The sequence below is a fragment of the Heliangelus exortis genome, chromosome 1 (genome assembly GCF_036169615.1).
Source record: "Heliangelus exortis chromosome 1, bHelExo1.hap1, whole genome shotgun sequence".
Lineage (NCBI taxonomy): Eukaryota > Metazoa > Chordata > Aves > Apodiformes > Trochilidae > Heliangelus > Heliangelus exortis.
The window spans coordinates 31,126,614-31,150,832 of record NC_092422.1 but is presented as its reverse complement, the minus strand read 5'-3'; the positions used below and the strand labels follow the sequence as shown (position 1 = coordinate 31,150,832).

At 44.3% G+C, this 24,219-nt stretch overlaps 3 protein-coding genes across 13 annotated transcripts in view; 2 read left to right on the top strand and 1 right to left on the bottom strand.

Moving 5' to 3' along the window:
* Positions 1 to 653: 653 nt before the first annotated feature.
* Positions 654 to 23,476, bottom strand: MTRF1 (mitochondrial translation release factor 1). 9 transcript variants are annotated; one of them, XM_071740268.1, is made up of 11 exons: positions 23,267 to 23,476; positions 17,339 to 17,726; positions 14,174 to 14,629; positions 9,406 to 9,497; positions 8,497 to 8,578; positions 8,173 to 8,280; positions 7,909 to 8,081; positions 6,585 to 6,702; positions 5,278 to 5,414; positions 2,176 to 2,274; positions 654 to 871 (listed from the first exon to the last, which is right to left on the bottom strand). In XM_071740268.1, exons 1-11 carry the CDS (start codon positions 23,459 to 23,461, stop codon positions 749 to 751), a joined length of 1,971 nt encoding a protein of 656 aa, XP_071596369.1. In that variant the 5' UTR covers positions 23,462 to 23,476; the 3' UTR covers positions 654 to 748. The 9 variants fall into 9 exon arrangements, with proteins under 9 accessions (XP_071596369.1, XP_071596382.1, XP_071596374.1 ...); XM_071740281.1 differs by lacking the exon at positions 23,267 to 23,476 and adding an exon at positions 22,825 to 23,260; XM_071740273.1 differs by lacking the exon at positions 23,267 to 23,476 and adding an exon at positions 21,002 to 21,862.
* LOC139791747 (kinesin-like protein KIFC1) lies at positions 2,405 to 3,841 on the top strand. Its single transcript, XM_071734348.1, is given in 3 exon segments — positions 2,405 to 3,293; positions 3,296 to 3,332; positions 3,559 to 3,841. Coding segments are annotated over 3 exon segments (1,203 nt in total). The 5' UTR covers positions 2,405 to 2,410.
* Positions 22,745 to 24,219, top strand: part of NAA16 (N-alpha-acetyltransferase 16, NatA auxiliary subunit) — a 67,338-nt gene continuing 65,863 nt past the window's right edge. For all 3 annotated transcript variants that reach the window (XR_011725167.1, XR_011725168.1, XM_071740256.1), the window contains exon 1: positions 22,745 to 22,879. Coding sequence is in view for 1 of the 3 variants with exons in the window: in XM_071740256.1 (XP_071596357.1) it covers positions 22,826 to 22,879 (54 nt within the window). In the remaining 2 variants the exon portion in view is untranslated. The remainder of the gene's footprint in view (positions 22,880 to 24,219) is intronic.

The following is a 24,219-nucleotide window of genomic DNA, read 5'->3' as shown; positions in this document are numbered from 1 at the left end:
TTCCAGAGCTACCCGATTTGCCAAAAATGTACCTACACTATGAACTTGGTTTCTCTGCCAAGCAGAAGGGAGCTGCCACTACTAAACTTCTTCCAGAATCCCATCAACCTGATTTGAAACCAGAATGGGTACTTTTACACTCTACCACCCCATGTGGTCCCGACCACCCCTAAACTGGAAGAATGGCTGGAAGAAATCTGACACACTTCTTTTTTAAGATTCTGCCCCCCTGCCTGAAATCACTCCCCTTGGTTCTGTATGTTTACTCTAAGAAAAGCAAAACATCTTAAGAAAGAACTATTTTTAAAGGGCTACATTTAGGAAGCTCACCCAATCAATAGATAAAAATAAGAAGTATTTATGAGACCTGACCCTAGACTATGTTTGGGAAGCTCAGGTTCTTTCACCTTGAGAGGAACATCTCACATGCCCAAAACAGAACTTGCACTTTGTGCTATTTCTTCTGCTCCATCACTGTGGTTCTGTATCCTTCCAGCTGCAATATGGCCCAGGGAAGCACTGGTTTAACAGAGCCATGCTGCCAGCACAGGAGATATGTACACCCAGTACCAAGCTGCTTCTTTTCTGCTGTAATAAATCCAATGCATTTGCAACAAAATGTAAAAAAAAGAGTAGCATAACACACAGAGAAATATAGGCATATATTTTAATCAGTCTATCATATAAGAAATGTATCTGTCTCATTTTGCCACTGAACACAGTTCTGCTTTAACTCTACACAGGGTCTTCAGCAGCCTCCTCTTTCCAAAGCCTGCAAATTTTCTAGATATTCAGTGACAGCCTCTATCTCTGCAAACTCCAGTAGTCTGTTGATTAACTTATCCAGCGCTTCTTTCCCACTTAGAATTTCCTGTGAAAAAAATAACAACAGAAGCATTACTGGCTGTCCAACAATATTATTCTGAAACACTGACTACCCACCTGAGGAGCTCCTGGAATGAACTTTGCCTGGAGTCTTATCTTGGTGCAGCCACTGGCTCAGCTTTATGGCGTGGAGCAGAGCAGAGTGACTTCTGCTGACTGCCCAGGAGAAGCAAATCAATTCTGGCAGCAGCAAAAGGAGCTACTGGTGCCTTTCTGACATCCTCTCATGTAACCCATGGGTTTAAATTAAATCAATCAAGGATTGAAGGATCTAATTCAAATACTGCTGTTTGTGCCAAGAACCAAGTCTGTTTACAAGAAAACCTTAAATAACTTGTTTTAGGCAATTTACGATTCCAGTTTCACTCAAGAAAAGTAACAAGTTCCCAAACCTAAGTAACTAAAAAGGTGGACTAACAAAAGTCATTTTTATAGTCATGGAACTGCTTCCCATCCTCCTCCATCATGGGATTTGTGTACCTATTCCCCACTCCATGAAATATGTACCACTCCATATTCAGCATGCCCTGCATTCTCTGAAGCTACCTAGGACATCTGTGGGTACAGTTCAAAAAGAGTTGCTTCTTCTTCAATAGCAATAAGATAAAGTTAAGCAATAAAATACTTAAAAGTAAACTGGATACCTTAGCCAAAATTTTGAAGGGTCACCCTAAATTTTGTCCTCAAATTCTAAACATTTTCCATTCATTTAATAAAAAAAAAATCAATTTAGCTGTAAAATAAGCCTCATTAAATAAGATTCAAGCCATACGTAGAGATTCACTGAGAAATAAAATATCAAATAATCTTAAAAGATTTGGTTTCTTTTAGCTTTCTCACACAAAGCAAACATAAAGAAAAGTTTTTCTCATCCTGCAGCTCTTCTCCAGCATTAAGGGGCAGAGGAAACACTTGGCTTAACTAAGGAAAAAAGTCCTTGTCAGGTTTTTATTTCACCTGTGCTAAGCCTAAAGAATTTCAAATTTCACTTGTCTGGTCTGGCCAAGGGACTCATGGAGTTCCCTGATAAGGACCACATGCTTGATCATTTTTCACTCATACAGTAGAAGAAAATTAGAGACATAGGCCAGTGGGTTATATCCTGGGCCAGTCACATTTAACACTGCCACACAACACGACAGAAAAGAAAGTTTAAACTAAGTTTATGATGTTCTGTCAGAGCAAACTGGCTATCTGACCTCTTGATATATATTGAATTGTTTTCACTAAGATAATTTTTTCTTGTTATTTAAGTATGTAAATTTAAAGACTCTCACTAGGAACCATTACCTTGATGTTGCGTGCATCATATGAGATCCTGTGGTCAGTGACTCTGTCCTGAGTGAAGTTGTAAGTACGAATTCTCTCTGACTGGGCTCTTGATCCCAACTGCAGCAAAGAACCAAAAAAAAAAAAGGAATTAATTAATCCTATTATATTATGTTAAAAAAAAAATATATATATAAATCAACTGCTATTCCAAAACATCATACCTAGAACAAACTTTAAGCGGGGAGCGGGGAAAATGGCGGCGGCGCCGGGCGCGGCTCCGCTGTCCCGGGACGGAGCGATCGCTCCCGGCGGTTCCTCCGCTACTCCCAACCCTTCCAAACCTCCGCTTTCCCAGATCCCGGCCCGCGGGGCCCGGCTTAAGCGCCCTGCGGCGGGGCAGGAGGCGGCGGTGCCGACGCAGAAACGCTCCCGGCTCGGCCCCGCGGCCTCCGCCACTTCCCGGGCTCCCGGAGGGGCTCGGGCACCGCTGAAAGCTCTCAGTGTAGCGGCGGCAACGAGGCCCGGACCCCCCCGAAAAGCAGCCACCACAGCATCTACCCCACGGCCGGGTGCCCCCCCCCCGTTTCCTCCACCCTCCCCCGCTCCAAATGTCGCCCCTTGGGACCTCAAGGGACAAATCCAGGAGCTGAGCGGGGTCCTGGGGGGTGTCCGGGACCGGAATCGGATCCTGGAGGGGGAGGACCAGGACCTCCGTGAGAGGCTGCAGAGCCTGGAGAAGGAGCTGCAGGAGAGGGAGGAGCAGCTACGGGGGGTGTCCCAGCAACTTCTGGGGTGCCAGGAGGAGTTGGGGCACTGGAAGGCGGAGGTGGAGGCGCTGAGGGAGCTGAAGCTGCGGCTGCAAGAGGAGGGAGAGAGGAGAGAGGAGAGAGAGGGAGCTGGAGGAGAGGCTGCGTGAGACGGAGGCGGCACTGGGGGAGCTCAGAGGGAGCTGAGGCAGCAGGGGCAGAGCCTGGAGCTGCAGGGGCTGAGGATCCATCACCTGGAGATGGAGAGGAGGAACCTCCACAACGCCCTGATGGAGTTCAAGGGCAACATTCGGGTTTTCTGCAGGGTCCGCCCCGTGCTGCCTGAGGAGGGGGGGGCTCAGAGGCCCCTGGGTCACCTCCACTTCCCCCCCAGGACCCCAAAACCCTCGTGCTCTGCAGGAGTGAAGAATCATAGAATCATAGAATTGGCTGGGTTGGAAGGGACCTCAGAGATCATCAAGTCCAACCCTTGATCCACTACCGCTGCAGTTACCAGCCCATGGCACTGAGTGCCACATCCAGTCTCTTTTTAAATATCTCCAGGGATGGAGAATCCACTACTTCCCTGGGCAGCCCATTCCAATGTCTGATCACCCTCTCAGTAAAGAAATTCTTTCTAATGTCCAACCTAAACCTCCCACATGGGGCGGGAACGCCGCGGAGACGTCCGCTACGACTTCAGTTTCGACCGCGTCTTTCCCCCAGGAGCTTCCCAGAAGGAAATTTTCCAGGAAGTTTCCCTCCTGGTCCAGTCTGCCCTGGATGGGTACCACATCTGCATCTTTGCCTATGGACAAACTGGGAGTGGGAAAACTTTCACCATGGAGAGACCCCCAGAACCCAGGGACCCCAAAACCCATGGCCTCATCCCCAGAGCTGTGGGGCAGCTCTTCCAGGAGGCTCAGGACCGTATATGACTTAGCATATATGTGGTGGGTTTTATTATTATGGCATTATTAAACTGTATTATTTGTGATTTTGTATCACAGGCTGTTTTCACACTTCCTGCACACTTCTGTTCCAGCTCTGTAACTCTGTAACTACCCAACTCTGGAATGTCACTCTGGCCATGTTTGGCAAGGGATGTGTCTGTACGTGCCCAGAGTTCAAAAGTCTGTGTTTTTCTTTTTCGGGGGGCTGTAGCTCCCACAAAAGATAATGAGAGGAGGCAGCATTAATAACAGCAGCAGCACAGTCAAGGTGTGGCAAAGCAGCTTCACTACCATTTGGCTGTCAGAAATTAACACTGAAAGAGGAGCAAACTGAGACTGCGAAATGCAGTCCTCTAGTGGTTAAGCGCAGGAGTGCAAGAAATACTTTTTAAAAGCTTTAAAACCAAACGTAGCATTGCCGTCTGGTTAAGCGTTTCCAGAATTGAATAGTGAAAATTGGTTAGAGAAACGGGTGTCCCCAACAGTGTCCTTTTTTGCAAATTTCACCTGCACCCACATATATATATTTCCAAGCAAGAAATTTATTGAATAAGTTTTGACACGTTAGGAAAGGTAATTTACTTTTGCCTGATTCTCTTGTAGTATTCAGGTAAGTGTACATTTAGGTCCTATATGCAGCTTTGAGGACTCTCAAGATAAAATTATTAACAAAAGATAAATGGCTCACTGCTCACAGTGACTAAGGTAATAATCTGCAGGAACAACAGATGCATATGCAACCTGAAATTAGAGATTAAATAGCTAAACTGGTAACTGGAGTACTGAATAATTTTCCAGTTCTGAAATATTTTTATTCCTCTTGAGTACTGCTGAAGTTTACACCACAAATGGGAAAATACTCGAAGAATGGGAGAAGAATGACAGCACATTTCAAAAGAAAAGCATTTCTTCTTTAAAAGATTACCTAAAACATACTAAATAAACTGCTATCTAATTGCAGGATATTGTTTATATACCTGTTTCTTTCAGGAGCTCTGCATTATCTTATAAACACTCTGGTTTAAAAACAGGTTAGAATACAACTTTGAGAGCTTCTGATCCCAGTTTCCATGGAAAATAACTTTCTACTGTTGTTCTGTGTAACTCTGGCCCTAATAAGGGGATTCAATACATCATCTTGAGCATTGCCTTTTGGATAGCACCAGTTACAGTCTTTACACTTTTCTTTCCAGCTACAGCTGATGTCTCTTTTTCATTGCCTGAGAAATCTATGCTGGAGTTGAACTGGGATAAGTAACAGATCTTAAAATACAACACTGCCCCCATAAACACACCTGGTTAGACAGACAGACAGACACACACACTCTGACTTGCCCTATCATTCAAAAAGATCAGAAAAGATCAGAACCAAATCTACAGCATAGCACCCTCTCCAAATTTCAGCAAGCACGTTCTCTCACCTGCAGTTTCCTGGCACTCTGCTCTTGACTCAGTTGTTTTTCCATGATCTGCTGGTACAGCTTTGCTCTCAGTGTCCTCAGGGCCATCTCCTTGTTCAGCTGCTGTGATCGCTCCTGCTGGCACTCAACTGCGAGGCCTTTACAGAGGGGATTCAAGAGAGCTCACATCAAAAGCCCATTATAACAAAGAACAAACAAGCTAAATTAATTCTAGCACATTAGGCAAATGAAACCTTCTAGAGTGTGGAGTCTGTAGGGCATTTCAGCTGTGGGATACAAAGTAATTTAAACACGCTGGCCAGAACTATTAGTGTGTTTTTAAACTCTTCACAGCTGCACAAGGGGTTTTGTTCAGTGCTACAGAAACGTCAGGAGTACTTTAAAATTTCACGAGGCAAACAAGTTTCTAACATGGCCTGCAGATAATGGGTTCAACCCAATTAGCTTTCACATATTAAAAATGTAAATTTCACAGTCTACAGAAGAATGTTTAAAACAATGTAACACAAGTTTTTTAAGTCTTAGTCTAGATAAGCTCTTGAAGACTGAAAGATTTACTATTCTAGTAAACAAAGGTGTCTAAATGATACTGGAGAGTCTAGAACTTTATGAAATAGAAGAAAACTAAAAGTCTTAAAGGGAAATTTAGTACTTATTTTTACTTTTTGCTTGATTTCTGAGATAAAAAGGCAGATGGCAAACAGCTGTTTTCAACTCACTACTGGAATTTCCTGTGCCTAAAGAGATTCTGCATCTGGACAAACAGAAGCCCACGGAATTTCAACAAAAATCCTCAGAGTGGTCCAGTATATGCACTACCTTCCCATCAGTATACATTTTCTGTCCTATTCAACATCTGACAGCATTATCTAGTACTGAATTAATATTTTCAACTCTCCTTTTTTCCTCAGTCTTGTAACTACACAGGTTCCAGCTAGGCAATGGACACCCTCAGTTGCCAATGGCCATTATTCCTGAAGGTACAGAGCACATAGCACAAATTATTTACAGTTTCCATCCCTGTCAACCTCCATTTGTTCTTTTCTTGTCCTTCAAAGACAGTGTATTCATTAGGCATTCCCTCTGAACACAAAACAGACACAAGCCATGCTGACCATTATGTCACATATCCCTTTTCTCACACACTGACTTGATACAAGACAGAAAAAGAAAGGGCTGCTTCCTTTTTCTGGTATAAGGTCCAACCCTGCAAACTTACTCTAAGACACAACTTGGAGGATCACAAGCTTTCTCTTCAGGATACAGGTTCAAGGTGATTAGAAAGTACAAAATACAGACAGACTTACCTGTGGGGAGATGTACAATTCTCACAGCACTATCAGTTTTGTTAACATGTTGCCCTCCTGCTCCTTTGGCCCTGAATGTGTCTATACGCAAATCTTTGGGATCCACTTTAATATCAACCTAGAACCAAAGAAAATAACAACTGTCTATTCACTCTAAAAATATTTGGATGAAAAAAAAATATTTTCAATGATACTCAGTGCAAAAAAAAAAAAAAGAGAAGAAACCCAAACCACTTGTCAAAAAATTGTTCCTTTACAACCATTCCTGAGTAAGCTATAATTATGATACTCTCAAAAATGCAATGTCAAGTATCTCTGCAAAGCAAGTGATGCTTTAAATATTTCACTTCTTCTTTCAAACTCTTACTCTGGGTCCTTCACAAAACAAGGTGTGTGTGTGTGCTTGGAAAAAACCAAAATCATCACCTTCTTGTAAAACCACTAGCTTTGGCAGGGAAACTAAGGAATAAGCAAATAATAAAAACCTACTTCTAAACAGCAGTGCAAGAAACAATCCTGTTCATGAGTCAAGCCTGATTCTTGCAACAGTCCTTAAAACAATCTGAGGAAAAACTGAGTGCACCCAGATCTCAGTAAGATCTGCAAGATCATTGGAAATCTGAGTCCACGATGACCTGGACCATAATCTGAGGTCAGTGGATGGGAAAGGAACACTTAGATCTGATTAATGTTACAAGAAAAGCATTTCAAGGAAGCAGGAGAATGTGCAGGGAAAGGCTACATGATCTGATTTTGCTTATTTTGTGTGTGAATTGCTAATTTAAGTGAGAACCACCAGGATTACTGAGATGTCATAGACTAGCCAATACACCCAGTCATTCAAATTCAAAGCAGACTGCCATTTAACAGAGAAGGACACCACTAATTTAAATGAAAAAAAAATATATCAAAGGGATCAGCAGAATGGCATTAATATGCAACACTGAATATCTTCTTGGATATATTCCCTGTCTTAATACATTATGTAATATAAAATTGGCTTACTCATAGCAGGCAGCTTCGTGAGTGTTGGGGCTGGAATACTCATTGAGACAATCACTGATTTACAGGCCATTTCAGGCAGAAGGAAATCTCTGCAATCCTGCTTCCAATTACACATTTAAACATGTAAGGTACAAAGCTAAGGACCATCCCCTTCCAGAGTCAGAGAGCTTGTGGTTTACTTGCTGGGACTTGCAGAAAGCACTCGGTTATCAAAAAAAATCCCCAAACACTAACGTGATTTTAAATAACACCTATTCCAATAGCAAAATGAGTGAGCAGGGATACACTGCCTCACTGCCCTGACTCACTGCTGGGTTACCTCCTCTGGCTGAGGGAGGACAATAACTGACATTGTCCCAGTGTGAATACGCTGCATTCTTGATGAGAGCCCAGTCTCAGGGATCCTCTGGACTCGGTGGGTCCCTCCTTCGTATTTCAGATGCCTGTAGACATCATCTCCCGAAATATGAGCAGAGGCATGATGCAGCCCACCTAGAGAGGCAAGGAATGTGTGACAAACATGGCACAGTTTCACAGCTTTTAATTTCATCATCTTGGCTGAATGCCTGAGGAACCACTGTACCTATCTCAGCAGGAGTGTAATTGACAATATCGAAGGTCCAACGTTTGTACTCTGCATAGTTCTGGTACATCTCAAACATTTCTTGAGTGAACTGTTGGCAGATGTCTCCTAAAAATATAAAGGCACTACAACATCAACAGCTGTTCACAAAATGGTGCCCCAGCAGTTTTTAGATTTATCTGCAGTCATTAGATTGATACTCTTCTTCAGAAAGTACTACTTCATGCCATTAAAGTATAAAAAGGCATTAAGGATAACCCATAAGAGGTTTAATGAAGTTGGATGGAGGTTTAAAGTACTCTTTACTGTGGGGACTTTGCTGACCTCCAGTTGTTCTGCCAGCTGTCACTTCCAATATGACATTATTTCCATCATATTTTTCCTTTGGCACTAGAAGCTGGAAAAGCTGAAAAAAAAAAAAAAAAAAAAAGGTCATTATCTCCTCCATGACTCTTGACGTCCTCTTAATCAAATTTACAGCCAACCTTCATAATTCCCACAGCTTAAGTGCACACACCCATTAATTTATTTTGGCAAACTTGTAAACAGGACTAAAAACTGTCCAATAGCTGCTGCAACTCAGTGCAGTTGGAGTGGAAGTGGGATTCAGTGGTGCATCCACTGTAAAGCTAGCTGAAAATTTCACCCCACAAAGGCAGGTGCCAAGCCATCCACTCCAGCCCCAACTACCAATGAACACAAAGTATTGGCTACAACCCAGCCTATCTTTCCAGTAATCTCATTTTTCAGGAAGTCCTACTGCACATTATCTCAGTCTGAACACAGAAATGAACCCAAACATGGAGCTTTCCACTGAACTGGTTCAGCCTCTCTGCTTATAATTATTTTCCCCACTCATGGAGTGCTGTCAGCTGAAGGAAAAATGAATGACTGCAAGTTCCAATCAAAAATCTTTCAAGAATACATGGTCTGCTGCCACAAACACTTCCTAGGATGTCATGTCAGGTCTCAAAAACACCAGCTCACCATTTTTTTAAATCCCCTTCAGCATCTGCAGACAGACAAGCAAGCAAGCAAAAAATTACTAAAATAATAAGCTTCTAAGTAAGAAGCTTACTAATAATTGCTGTTGCCACTTCTTTTCAGGGAGAAGAGAGAAGCTGGACTTTTGTTGTATTAAATGCAACCACTTGAATCTCTTGGTAAGATCACAAAAGAGCATTTTTCTGACAACTTTATTTACAAAGTCATAGAATTTTACCTCAGGCTCACCTTTCTGCACAACATATTGATTTTTATATCCAGGGTTTCCTTCTCTTCTAAGGCAAGCTCTAGAAGCTGTTTCTCATCTCTGCTGTCTAGCTCTAAATCATAAGAAGAGGAACAGATGTTAGCCAGTCTCACCTAGCTTAGAGCAAAGTGCAACACAGCTGGCCAAAGACATAAAAACATGCAGTTGCATTTCATCAGCATGAAATATCAAGTAAGAGCAGCCCAAGCCAGGATGTGTATTGCTAACTAAGTGAGCATATTTTACAGGTGTGCTGGAAAGAGTAGTGAATATCTTACCTCACAGTATTCCTTTTGACTCAGAGCCTGCATCATACAGATGCCAGTCCCACCTCACAGTTACTCACTCTCAGTTACACTGATGCTTATGTCACAGATTGACAGACGAGGGGTAAATCCACAAACAGATTTGACAAAATAGGTCAAAACATGCCTGCAGACAAGAAGTGCCTCAGTTTTCCTCATTACTGGTTTTCATGCAACGAAACATTTTGTTTCCAGACTTGCCCAGAAACACCCATATATCCAACAATTTGTAGGCATCTCATTAAGGTGACCACTACAAACAATGGTATGAGAATAACAGTGAGGTTTCTAACTTTCTGTCTCCTGTTATTCAGGAGATCACTGAGATGGGAGAGTTATGGATGCAAGTCATAGAATCATAGAACTGGCTGGGTTGGAAGGGACCTGAGATCATCAAGTCCAACCCTTCATCATCATCAAGGGTGTGGGAGACCTCACTTCAACTTGCTTTGCTTTGCTTAGGGTCTCTCTCTTCAGCACATAAGATCACAATCTGGAGTAGCATATCCAATTCTGAGCTCCCAGTACAAGAAGGCATGGAAATACTGCAGAATGTCTAATTGAGAACCACCAGGATGTTCAAGTGCAGGCTCAAAGGATGTATGAGAAAAGGATGAGAAAAGTGTTTTTTCAGCACTAAGAAAAGGGGGAGGGGAGGGAGAGGTTTTATTGCTGTGTACACCTAACAGAAAGATACCAAGAAGATGGAGACAGATTCTGTGTATCATGATTAAATGAGTCATCAACTAGAATATGGGAAATACTGATTAGATATTAGGAAAACTATTTTCACCCTAAGGGTGATCAGTCACTGGAACAGGGGCTCAGAGAGGTTGTAGGATCTCTGTCCTTTGATGTATTCCAAACTCAACTGGACAAGGCCCTGGGCAACCTGCTGTAACTGGTCCTGCTTTGAGTAGGACATTAGACCAAATGACCTTCAGAGATCCTCTTCAAACTAAATTATTCAACTATTCTGTGATTAGACTGCTTCTCCTCACATTTTAGAGCCTACTACCAAACTAGGAAACATTCTCAGGAAAAGCTAACAGAAGCTCCAAGCCTTTTATGCTATGGAGGCTCCAGCTTACAATAACTCAAGATGCTGATCAGTTAGCATTAGGTTATAGACCAAGTAGAAAGCTGGAAGACAACTGGAGCCAAGTGGAATACCTGTAACTGCCAAAACAGGGAGGACCCTCTCTTTTTTCTTTCTTCCCACAGTTTCCACTGTTATACCAGCTGAGGACTGATTTTGTCACATATCTCATCAGAAAGTAAACCAATTCAACTCATTGAAAGAAAAAAACAGGTCAGGTTAAGTAAAGTGCATGTATTTTATTATGTCATGCTGAACTAGATTTAATTTACAGCCAGAAGCACAAATGAGGGGTGGGTGGGAAGAGAAAGGGAAAGTCTTATGCCTTCTGGCCAGTGTGGAAACTGTAGGTTTGCCTCAGGATGCAGAATAAAAGCAGACACTCCACAGCTGAATGCATTTCCTTGCCTTGCATGACCTGAGCTCTGGATTCCACAGCAGAAATCAGGTATCTCAAAGGCACTCACAAGGACAGGAGGCTCTGCATCTCTGGGCACGTGGAGCCTTAAGACCTAACTGGGTCAGGATGTCACCCAGCTTTCTACAATGGGCAAGGACAGCAGCAGCTCCTCTGTATCACATTTCATTTATGCTCTGGGTCTTTTTTGCCTTAAATAAAAGATGTCAGATCAACACTTGAACCTTTCATCTCCTGTGCATAACGGAAAAAAATGTATAAACTTTCCTACCTTAATGTAACAATGCCAGCTCAAAGCCCATACTAAATCAAAGGCTTCCAGCTGGCCCAAAAAGCATCATTATTGATTAGTTTCTATCAAATTAACATGAAAGAATTAACATTCTATCAAATAACATGAAAGAATGGTCTGGTAGTGACCAATGGGGCTTGAGGTTCAAAGGACTGGGATCCCATTCCTAGCTCCCTGCAAACCTGACCTTTAGGAAACCACTTAATCCACCCCGTGATTCACATTACCACTGGCAAACTGGGAAATAATATTTTCCTGCTTCAATTAATGTTGCAAATATAAAATCCTATAGCAACTGTGAGGAATTCAGGTACCACAGAGAAGAAGGTCAGCTAGAGAGCTAAATAGAAAACAAAGAGCAGTCAAATGAAGGGAACATCTGTGTTTTAACTTGGCCACATGATAAACAGTACAGATGGAATCATCTGGCTTCATTAATTAACTTCTTGGCTGTTGTTTTCTTTCAATTTTTTTTCTTTTCTCTTAACTAGAACTCATTCCATTCATCCAGATCATAATTTATGGAATTAGAAAACTTCTTCATTATATTTACTTGGATCTGAAAATAGCCTCTTCATGTTGAAGTAAGAATTTTCCAGTGTTTTCTTAATACTTTCTAATCCTTCCAAGAACATTTCTCTTTCAGTGTTGATTTTTTCTCCCTCCTGATCTTCCCTCCTTTTCCTCTTTCTCTAGTGGTGGGAACTTGAGAGTGATGGGGATTCAAACATTTTCAATAACCACCATTTTTTTCTAAAAGCCCAAACATCTATTTATTCTAAAAACTAAGTAATGTAAATGTTTTCCACCTTTCTAAACAAGTTACATTTTCACCAGCTTTATTTCAACATGGCTTTTACTGTTTTGTCAACAATCCTTGCCCCTCTCTCTGAAAAACACCATGAACTTTATCATCCTTCTCCATTTACACCACTGGCTACCCATTTCTCCCACTCTTTGCTTTTCCCTTCCTTCATTTCTTTAATGTAAGCCCCACTCTCTCCAGGCCAACGTGTCCCTCTTTTGCTTTAATACCTATTAATGTTGCAGAATGAATGACATTTTTTGCCTCCTCCTGTGTGCATGTCCTCACACATCTGATAATGGTGGGTTTTTTTTCTCAAAGTGTTGTACCATCATTTATTTTGTAAACTCTTTCACTCCCTGTGAGACTGACCACAGACCAGGCAGCCTCAATTCCATCCCTGGAATGGTGATGGAGCAGCTCCTTCTGGAGGCACTCTCTAACCACTTGAAAGAAAAGAAGGTTATCAGGAGTAGCCAACATGTATTTCCTAAGTGGAAATCTTGCTTGGCTAACCTGGTGTCCTTCTACAAAGGCATGAACAAGTAAGTAGATGAAGGGAGGGAAATAGATGTCATATACCTTGACTTCAGTAAAGCTTTTGACATGGTCTCCCATAATATCCTAATAAGAAAACTCAGGAAATATGGGACAGGCAATCAGACTGTGAGGTGGACTGATAACTGGATCAACAACAGAGTTCAGAAGGTTGTGATCAGTGGCACAGAGTCAAGTTGGAGGCCTGTGGCCAGTGGTGTTACCCAGAGATCAGAACTGGGTCCAGTTTTGTTAAATATCTTAACCAATGACCTGGATGAAGGGATGGAGTGTACCCTCAGCAAGTTCTCTGATGATTTGGAGCTGGGAGGGGTGGCTGATACCAGAGGGCTGTGCTGTTATCCAAGGAGATCTGGACAGGCTGGAGAGCTGGGAAAAGGTCAACCTCATGAAGTTCAATAAGTGCAGAGTCCTGCATCTGGGTAGGAATAACACCAACCACCAGTACAGATTAGTGGGTTGTCCTGCTGGAAAGCAGCTCCATGGAGAAAGACCCTGGGGTCCTAGTGAACAGTAAATCCTCCATGGGTCAATAATGTGCCCTTGTGCCCAAGAGGGCCAGTGGTACACCAGGAAATGGGGTACATCCTAGGGTACATCAGGAAAAGTGTGTCCAGCAGATCTAGGGAGGTTCTCCTCCCCCTCTACTCTGCCCTGGTAAGACCACACCTGGAATACAGTACCCAGTTTTCAGCTCCCCAGTTCAAGAGAGACAGGGATCTACTGGAGAGAGTCCAACAGAGAGCTAAGAGGATGATCAAGGATCAATGTTTCCTACAAGGAAAGACTGAGAGAACTGGGGCTGTTCAGCCTTGAGAAAAGAAGGCTGACAGGGGATCTTATTGATGTCTACAAATACCTGAGGGGTGTGTACCAAGAGGATGAGGCCAATCTCTTTACAGTGGTGCCCAGTAATAGGAAAAGGAATAATGGGTTTAAGCTAGGATATAGGAAGCACATAGAACATAGGAAGAACGTAGGAAAATCCACCTCAGCATGAGGGGAAACTTCTTTACTGTGAGGGTTCTGGAGCACTGGAACAGACTGCCTAGAGAGGCTACGGAGTCTTCTTTTCTGACGTGAGGTGAGATGAAAAAAAGGAAGCAGATGCCTGGATGCACAAAGCCCAGGCAGCAGGCAAGATCCCAGGATCAGGCAGGACCAGACAATGTTGCAGGGCTGTCTTGATTTATTGAAAAGCTTTCCTCAAAGGCTGAGCAATGAAGTTTATCACAAGCAAAGCTACTGTTTTGAAACACATTTTCTCCTTACCTCTACACATAGCTTCTATCTCCTCAACTTCCCTTTCAGCCTCTTTGATTTCTTGAAATGCAGCTGCAATGGGGGCCAGATCAGCACATCTTCTCTTCAGGGTTCTTTGCTCAAAGTCATTTATTGAGTCAGCATTTAACAGATGACTGACCTGCTGGTATTCCTTGCTTAGAGTCTCCAGATACTTCTGCACAGGCTCGTGTTTCCACAATGCTCGAGAATCCTGATGTTTTTTTCTATGCTGACTGGTAAAAGAAAGAGTGAATCTTGCTGTGTCCAGTAAAGATTTTGGCCTCCAAAATCCACAGCTGGGCAGGCCCACCACATAACCCATCTTCTTTGCAACAGGAGTGAGAAGATGGCTGTGAAGTTGACTGTGACAGCAATTAGCAAGCAGGCTCTTAAACAGACAGATGCTTTGGAAAGGTTTCATTTTGTTTCTGATTTTTCCACCACCTGAAATTAAATGTAGACAGTACATGTGCCACTGTTATTATCTGGAAAAGGGAGAGCATTCTATTAAAACAAACAAACAAACAGACATCAAACCAAACAACAAAAAAACCCCAAGAACTCTATCAGGCCCAAATCATGTTCTTGATTACACCAACACAAACAAAACAAAACTGTCATTCCTCTTTTAGTCCTGGTTTAAACCAGATATTCATACCAGCACCATTGTTCTGACTGAGGGTAAGAAAAGGTCTGTTCCTTCACCTTCTCACAGTTTATTTATGCTGTGGAAATGCTACTGCAGATGCTGCTTTACAGAAAACAGCTTCAACTTGCCATACATCTAACTGGAAAAAAATAACCATTTACTGAAGAAATAAAAATGTTGCTTAGGGAAGACAAATCTATGCTAAAGGTGAAGAATTGTATATAGAGAATGTATGAAATGTGCTGAATGAATGTGTAAAATTACACCCATTACCATAAAAAGCTATAACTTTGGCAGGAGGACATTGAGCTAACCTTGCAAATTGAGCAGACAGTCAATACACTTGCAGGAAATTACTCACCCACGTATGTGAAATGTCAGACAAGGGTGCAGTGCTTTATGTCCCCTGTATATGCCTCCCATTACATGTCTACATACAAGTGCTATAAACCTTTTCTACCCAAAAAGGGAAGGAGAAGCTCTGAAGTACAATCCCCACATTTATCTGAGACACTTGGCCTACACTTTGGCAGGACATGGGTCTCCTTAGCATGACACTGGCTCTAGGAAAGATCTTTCACCCCTTATTTGACATCACTGACGTTGCTATACAGCACTAACTATGCTATAAATTCTTACTGCACTTTAAAAATTATATTGGAGTGCAAGAATCTACCAAGAGGACTGAATTAAAATCATATTTTAGGAATACTTTAACAAATAAAGAAGCACTCCTTAATATCTCTGCCAGTGCCACAATCCCATCTGCCTGATTTTTACAGAAAAAAAGTGGATTCAGAGAAAATGAGAGTGTGACATTTTTGCAACAGGATCTCCAGTTTTCTGAGACAATTCTTTTTTTACCCATCTTGACAAGACCTTCTGTGTATCTTAAGGCATTTTATTAACAAATTACTATGCCATTCTAGCTACTCGATTCACCCATTATCCTCAGATATTATTTACTTTCATCCATTTGTCAAAAATTAAAAAGTGCAATATGCAGTAAACCCAGAAGTACTGTGTTTCTTGCTTTCCTGGATGTCTATTTTACTATCTATCTATAGAAAGCAGGGAGTACCTTTATTGTACTTGTGCACCTTTCCCAGATTCCCCAGCCAGGACGTGCTATCAAACCCACAGTGATAACTTCAGGAGTGCTTTAATTCACAGAAAGCCAAAGATACCCCTTATGGATTGCTCTAGCAACTGGAACCAGCTTTAACAGAGGAAACATGTTCCCTTCACCAGGAACACAGCAAGAGCATCTACAACATCTACATCCACCTCAGCATCTACAGTCCTGGACTTGGATGCTCAGAGGCATGCTTACCCTTAGTTCTGAAAGACCTAATTCTGATGATGATACTGGAGATGCTTCAGATCAGCATAGCCCATTGCTGTAATTTTGTTAAGTGCTAACCACCATTAACTCATTTTTTAAACATTAATGTTATGTTGTATTTTATATTAACTAATTCATTAACAGAATCATAGAATTGGCTGGGTTGGAAGGGACCTCAGAGATCATCAAGTCCAACCCTTGATCCACTCCCGCTGCAGTTCCCAGACCATGGCACTGAGTGCCACATCCAGTCTCTTTTTAAATATCTCCAGGGATGGAGAATCCACCACTTCCTGGGGAAGCCCATTCCAATGCCTGATCACCCTCTCAGTAAAGAAATTCTTTCTAATGTCCAACCTAAACCTCCCCTGGCACAACTTGAGACCGTGCCCTCTTGTCTTGCTGAGAGTTGCCTGGGAAAAGAGACCAACCCCCCCTGGCTACCCCCTCCTTTCAGGTAGTTGTAGAGAGTGAAATACATATTAATCATAGCCACCTATCTCATTTTTACCACTGTAGCTAAGAAACAATGTACTCAAATAGTATCAGATTTGTAATATAATTCTGCCTGAGCACTCAGAAATAAAATTTTTGGTTTAAAAAGACTACAAAAACCCAAGTAATGGCACAACAATGACCTTGAATGAAGTGAAAAATTTCAAAACTTTACTATGCCAAGTAAAAAAGTTACCTCCTTTTCAGTAAGATGTTGCTGCATTACACCTGTGCAGAAATAAGCACACATAAAACTTTTTGCAAAGATATGAGCAGTAGATTACCTGGAAATTTTAATAACTTTCTAACGTGACATTACCCTGTGCACATCACATATCATAACCAGTAAGCAAGCACGACGACGGTAACTGTTTAATTACAGCATAACTTGACTTTTGTTATTTAGATATTCAAAACAAAACAAAAACCAAAACCTCCAGACAAGAAATAGTCTACCAGCGTTGCGACCACCTAAAAAAGCTTTAGAAATTAATTCCTAACAGCCCAAAGGTGCAGCCCAACTCAGCCCCCTAAGGCGGCTCAGCAGGCACGGGCCATGCCCGCTGCCAGAAGAACCGCTCCAGGCCGCGGCCCTCACCCTCCGCACACCCCTGCTCCCACCACGGATACCCCGACCCTTCCCCACCTTCCCAAACCAACTCACCCGGGCAGCCCACCCCCACTGGGAGGGTTGGGGGGGGCGGCGGGGAAGGTCGGGATGAGGGGGCTGAGGGGCTGCGGAGCAGGCGGAGGCGGCGGGGGTGTGGGTGCGGGTGTGAGGGGCGAGGGAGGCTCCGCTCCCCCGCAGGCACGGAGGAGGCTTTAGCACTCACCCTCCGGGGCTGGACTGATCCTGCCTCCGCGGACAAGGCCATGGCAGACGGGAAGGAGAGCGGAAAAACTCCCAGTCCCAGAATTCCTGCCGAAACACGCGTTTCCCGGCCTGCCTCGGCACAGACCCGCTGGGAGGGCAGGGGGGGGTGCCCGCACCTGGGCTCTTGGGCAACGCGGTCAGCCAAGGCAGGGTTGGCTTTGCTTTGTGAAGCACAAGCCTGGAAATGAGATTTCTGAAAAATAATAACAATTTTTTTAAATGGGGAACGCGAGCTTAAAATAGGTCTTAGTTTTGGGGATCTTCCTGCAGGGCTGCACGGTTACAACACTGACTGCAGCAAAGCTTCAGGAGACAGAAAATTCACCTCCGTTTCCAACTTCTAAGCTGCACGTTTCTGTGTGTTGTTCCAAAACATGGGCTGAACATACACGTAGTTTTAAATCTGGTTATTCAAAGGTTAATTTCGGATAAGTTTGTATAAAACGTGGTTAAGCGCCACCTTACGTCAAAGCTCGCTATTCAATTACATATAAAATGAATTATTAGTGTGCTACTAAAGACAAAGCAGCTATAAAATATTAATCATCATGACCCTTCAGATGAGCATTGCATTGATAGGCCACAGCTTCCTAATAAGGTAAGTTTAAAACACACTACATATATGCAGTTTCATATTAAACAGATTATACAACTGCCTCCCTAACTATATTTACATTTTAATAACACTTAAGTAACAATCTTTTTTATACCTATAATCACACAATAATTCTGTTAACTTACTCTTTGCTATATATGCTATAGGAGGAAAAAATACTCAAGCATTTAAGATGAAAATTCTGCTACTTGAGGTTGTTTTACGTTTCCCTTAGTTGCACCACTTGGGCTGAAAACTCTTTTATTCTTAAGTCTCCTTTATTCTAGTAACTTTCCTCACTTCTATGTTTGAGCAAAACCCGCTCTGCTGGAAATGCTTTAAGACCCACTGGGGTCTGAGTTCCTTCTGTCCCAGCTACAGTCATTCAACAAAACTAAAAAAAGGTTAAAATTCAGCATTTGGCACATCTAACATCAGCGGGGTTTGGTGAGGTAAATATGCCAAAAGACCAAAAATGAGACTGATTGAGATGATTTGACTTAAACTTCATCAGCATATCCGTGACAACTGTCATTTAGATCTGAAGATTGGTTCTGACTCTGCTCAGTGCCCTGGGACAGAAGGCAAAGCAGATGGACTGAAAAGCTCTTCTAGAGAATGGGACCCACCCCAGCACTGATCCAGTCTACAAATGGGCCACTGCAAGCAGCACCCTGGAACCTCAAGGGTGCTTCCTCAGGCCTGAGTCTGTTCCTGCCTCAGGAGCTACGCCATCATCCACAGTCCCCACCACTCTACACTCCTCTGCTATGATTTAAAACCTCAGTGAAAGGCTGTAGTAAAATTATCCTTGAATTTGGGCTCTAAATAAACTATCTGATATTTTAAAATCTTGGGAAGGTAATTTATGGGAGGACATCCGACAAGATAGTAAGAAAATGAAAACTGTAAGCAGACCATGCACTTAAAAACTGATTTGAAAAGAAGAGGGTAGGCCAAGGAAAATCAAATCAGCTTCTACTCCAGCCAGTAATGGTTCTAACATAAAATCCTGATTAAAAGCCATCATGATTCAGTTTTTATTATGCTTTGGTGGCGAGTTCTTTATCTTAACTCTAAGTGTGAAAATAGAGACTATTAACATATTCTTAGCTCTTCCTACTAGACAGCAGACCACACAGTCACCACATGGCCAAGACAAGGGCTGGACTCTGAGCCATCAGCAGGGCTTCCAGATAGAACATCAACCACAGGACACAGTTGGTGCATCTCGTAGTCAAAATATATATCAGACAGTCTTTCCCCATATTTACTACATGCTTTTATAATGCAATGTGGGAACTGAGTATCAAGTACGGGAAATCCTGTCACCATCTGTCCTTCTGCCTCCCTCGTAGTTTGCTTTGGTGCCTTAAAACCTGCGTGGCTGAAGCAGCTGCCTATGGAATTGTTGAGGCCCTGGGGTTCCGGGATGGATGGTGCTGAGGGTAGGGTGAGCTCACCACTCAGCCACACCAGCAGCGTATGTGCACATCAGGTACAGAAGGGACGAGTGACAGCAGAAATACAGCGACATGTCTGTCCTATACATTAAAATCCAGCAATCCTAAACATGGCTGTCCTATACATTAAAATCCAGCAATACTAAACTGCCCACTGGCTTAGAAACCAGAGGCAATGAAATGGCCCCTCAGAGAAAACAGGCTCCGGGCCTTGTGCTTGGCCTGGAGGAGGGTTCCTGCCCACATGGAGGCCCTTTTTGTGCAGGGGCCCCTAACTGGGTTTAGCAATACTTGTGCCACAACTTCTAGGGGTACCAACTAATGTTGACAGGTCACAGAGTAAAAGTTAAACACACTGCCAAAGCACGGGTTGTTATAATGTATAAATAACTTTAATGTTGCTTCTCCTTTTCGACCCAAACACTTTGTCAACAGACTTCTGAAATCTTTCTGTTTGAAGGAAGAACTGGTGACAGAACCATACGCGTCTTGAATACGGCCCTGTTTATTAACAAAGCCTGTAGAAAGAGCTTTGTTTTGCCCAGCACAGTGGGATTAAATGACAAGAAGTTTTCTTGACTGAGCTCCCAAACCTCACTTTTAACTAGAGCTCTGCCTCCCCCCAAAGACAGTTTCTTTGTTTATTCTCTCCCGGCTATTCTACAAACATTTCTTTTATTGCCTCTTTGCTGTCCTTTTCTTGCTCCTTTAATACAGACCCGTGTCTAAATGCAAATCAAACCCTTGCCTCTAATTTGCAATCTGACTATTTCCAGACAGTGTTCTTTCCAGTATTTGGACTGGCACTAAACAGAGACCTTTAGCCATCAAAAACATCCTTTTTGCTTCAGGACAAAGGTTCATCTAGCACAGTATTTGTCACACCACCTTGGAGATGCAACTCACTCATATGCTGGAGGCATAACATGCCTTCTAGTAAAACAGAAAACTAGAGTTCATAAAGTCAAGGCTTCAGAAAGTTATAAAAAAGTGCTGAATACATGCTATGGTAAACAGGGTCTGGAAATGATGCAGCAGAGCTAAGTCAAGTTGGCCATCCCTGTCAACACTACTGCTTTGAAAAAAATCAGACACTGAATACAGCAGTACCATACCATATAGCAGAAAGAACAGTCAATTGGGTACAGCACATGGAAAATGCACATACTGCTGCTATAAGGTGACTGACATCATTAGAAGCATGCCAGAACAACAACAACAAAAAAGAAAACCAATCAAAATAAAGATATTCCTTCTATAAGTACAGACCATTCATCTAAAACAGATTAACAAAAAAAAATGCTGAAAACAACTACCACCCTCAAAAATAACAGCCATAAACAGGTGCTCATCTATGAACTAGGAAACCATATGCTTCCTTGATATTCTCCTCACCTTTGCTATTGTCATCTCAGAAGGTTTCCACAGTCTACTGCTTTTTTTTTTTTTTTGGTCCCCAAATTAGGCCATCATCCTGGTTATTCTCTTCCAATAAATAGTCCATTCTCTCCCAACAAGCAGTCCACTCTTTTGTTGCTCTTTGGAATGAAAGATAAGTAGTTATCCTGTCCATCAATTTCAGCAAGGCTTGGGACAAGTCAAAGACATGCTGCTTAGGATCCTCAGTCACACAGTCAACATCTACTTTATGTGTAACCAAATGAAATACATTAAGTGCACAGCTTTTCAAATTTGCTCTTGTTATGTAACATTTCCCACACACTTGCTTGACTGTAATTATGTATCATGTTCATTGTCTGGGACAGTAAGTGGATGACCGTATTTTTTACTGCAATATCCTTTTAATGTCCCTTTAATATCCTTTTAAACCATATCAAAATATCATTAATATTTGTAAAGGGTAATTAAGTAAACAGATTTTAATTGAAGCTACCTATTTTTTTTTCCCCTGTAAGATAGTCTTTTCAATTTGTTCAGCCTTGACAGTTTAACTATCTTTCCTTCTAAGTAAATGCCCTGGAGATATGTGGTTTTAGTGTTTCTGGTTGAGTTTTTGTTGTTCTTTTCAAGTTTTTAAAAAGATTAATTTAAGAAAGATTTCTGGAAATAACAAGAAAAAAATAATTTCAAAAGACTTCAAACCTCCTTCGACAAAGGAGCCAAGCCATGAATAAATGCTTCACTGTTCTAAGCGTCCACGATAGCGCTGGGAAGTTTTATAAAACCAACTGCTGAAAAATGCATTAATGCAAGAGATGCCATCCCCCCACTCCCCTTTGCTAAAAGTCTGGCTGCTAAGTTCGCTGTTTTTTCCTTAAATACCAGCCAGGACACAGCAAAAGCTCTGCAGTTAACAGACTTTGCTCTCTCCGAACAATACCTCCCAGGCTTTCAGGCAGCCCGGCTCTCCCAAAATACCAGTTCAAGCGAGCTGCTGGGACGGCGGCCACTGGAACGAGGTTATAGGGGCAGAGAAGCGGGGCAGCAAGCACACAAAGGAGATTTTCTGCCCTCCCAGACACGGCCGGGAGAGGCCAAACGCTGCAAAACCCTCCACACCCGTTTCCACAGCCCTTCGCGATTCGGTCCTCGGGCAAGCGGGAAATATTGACAACCTGGGCGGGTGTGAGCCCCCTTCCCTCTCCTCCCTTCGGGGCGTTGACCGAGGGCTTCCCCCTCACCACCCCAGCCCCTCAGGGCTCCCCTCCTCAGGGACCCCCGCCGCCAGCTTCACACCGCAGGTAACTCCCATCGGTGCCGCCGGACGGGGACTGCTGCAGCTCACAAACAACGGAACCGCCCCTTAAGCCGGGCGGAGAGAGAGGATGATAAACGGGAGGCCGGCGCGGAAGATCCCCCACGTCCCGTCTGGACGCGGAGCGGGGGGGAGCCCGTATGCGAGGGGGGAGGTGGCCGCCCGGCGGCGGTGCGCCTGCGCGGAGGGGACCCCGGCTGCCATTTTGCAGCGTCAGGCGGGCGGCGAGGCCTCCCCGGCAGCTGCGCAGAGGAGCCGCAGCGTCGGAGGGAGCCGGCGGGGAGGGCGGTGCAGGCCAATGAGTTAAAGAGTCGCCGCCGCCGCCGTTCGGGCAGGAGTCGCGCCGCCGCTGCCCCGCGGAGTTCGGGCTTTTCCTTCCCTCTTTCCCCTTCCACTCCCCTCCCTCATACCGACAGCCGCCCGGCCGCCTCTCCCGGGCCGCCCCCACCCTCCAGTGTGCCTCCCTCCGCTCCCGCTGTGCCTGCCCTGGGGCCGCCCGCACCATGCCGTCCGTGCCGCTGCCGCCCAAGGAGAGCAACCTCTTCAAGCGGATCCTGGTGAGCCACCGGCCCCGCTCCTCTCTCTCTTCTTTCCGCCGCCGCTTTCCTCGCACGCCGGCCTCGCTCGGTGCCCTCCGACCCGCGGCGCAGGTTACTTCGGCCGCTGCCGGAGTTGGCTCCGGCTGAGCGAATAAGGATGCGGTGGCCGCGCTCACCCGGGTGGGAGTCGGGGCTGCCGCCGCCGCCTTCTCATCCCGGTTCGTCCCTGTTTCCTTCCTTTGTCTAGGGCCCGCCGAGCAGGCCGGGCGAGCCCCCCTCACTCGTATGGGGGGCCGGGAAGGGTTGGTGTCGCCCCCGGCCGGGCGAGGGCGGGAAGGAGGGAGCCCGCCCGCCACCCGCCTGCCCGCTGCTCCCCCGGGGGCCGCCGCGCTCCGTCTTCCCTACCCGAGTCGGGAGCTCCGGGGCGAGTTCCGTCTGCGGGGCTCGGCAGCGCGTCGCCACCGTTTCGTCCTCCCCGTCCCTTCCGCCGCAAGCGGGCGGAGGCGGGACGATACCCGCGCCCTGAGCCGTCCTGGGGCCGGCGGCTGGATGAGTCGGAGGGGTGGGGGGAGGAGGGGGAGGAGGGCGTGGGGCTGTCATCCCGCCCCTGCCTGCCGTGCACCGGGGGTCTGGGTTAGTGGCTGGCGTGCTGCTCGCCCCGGTCACCTCCTGCCCGTGTCACCGCGCTCGGGAGGGAGGGAGGGTGGGAGGAGATCTCGAATCACGGTGCAAGGCGAGCAGGGATTTGGCATTTCTGAGCTGATCGCTGGAGCCGCTTCGTTTTCAGTAAAAACGCCAGTTTTTGGGGTAGGGCCTAGATTAAAGCTTGCTCCCTGAGCAATCCGAAGTGTTGTTGCAATCGTCCGGTGCATTAAAGTATCGTGACGCGGGATGTCCTTCGGAAGACTTGTCTCGACTTCTGTGTCCTGGGCTACTTTGACTCCGTTTTTATCTTGGGCTGCTTCAGCAGTTTGAGACTTCATGGTGCAAAGGACACACGGTGTTTGTGTGTTAACGCTAAAGAAAGAGTTCAGTTGAAGTTTTTATTCAGTCACTCCGTATTTTATGATGCTGACTCTTTAAGGTGAGAAAAAAGACACAGATCCCTGAAAAAAACCCTCAGCAAAACAGCAGACGCCCCTTTTTCATGGACTTTTCAGTGTGGTAGTAATGGAGTTCCAGACTCAGAAAAGTTGAAGCATTTTGTGCCAGTTTGCTAATCCTCAGGCAGAGGAGGTGTGTGCAGCACAGTAGTAAATCTGTTAGTAGGCATCTATCCCTTCAGGTATATCCGAATTTGTTTGGCTGGCTTCAGTAACTTCGTGGTTGAGGGTTGAGTTTTTGTGCTTGGGGAAGCT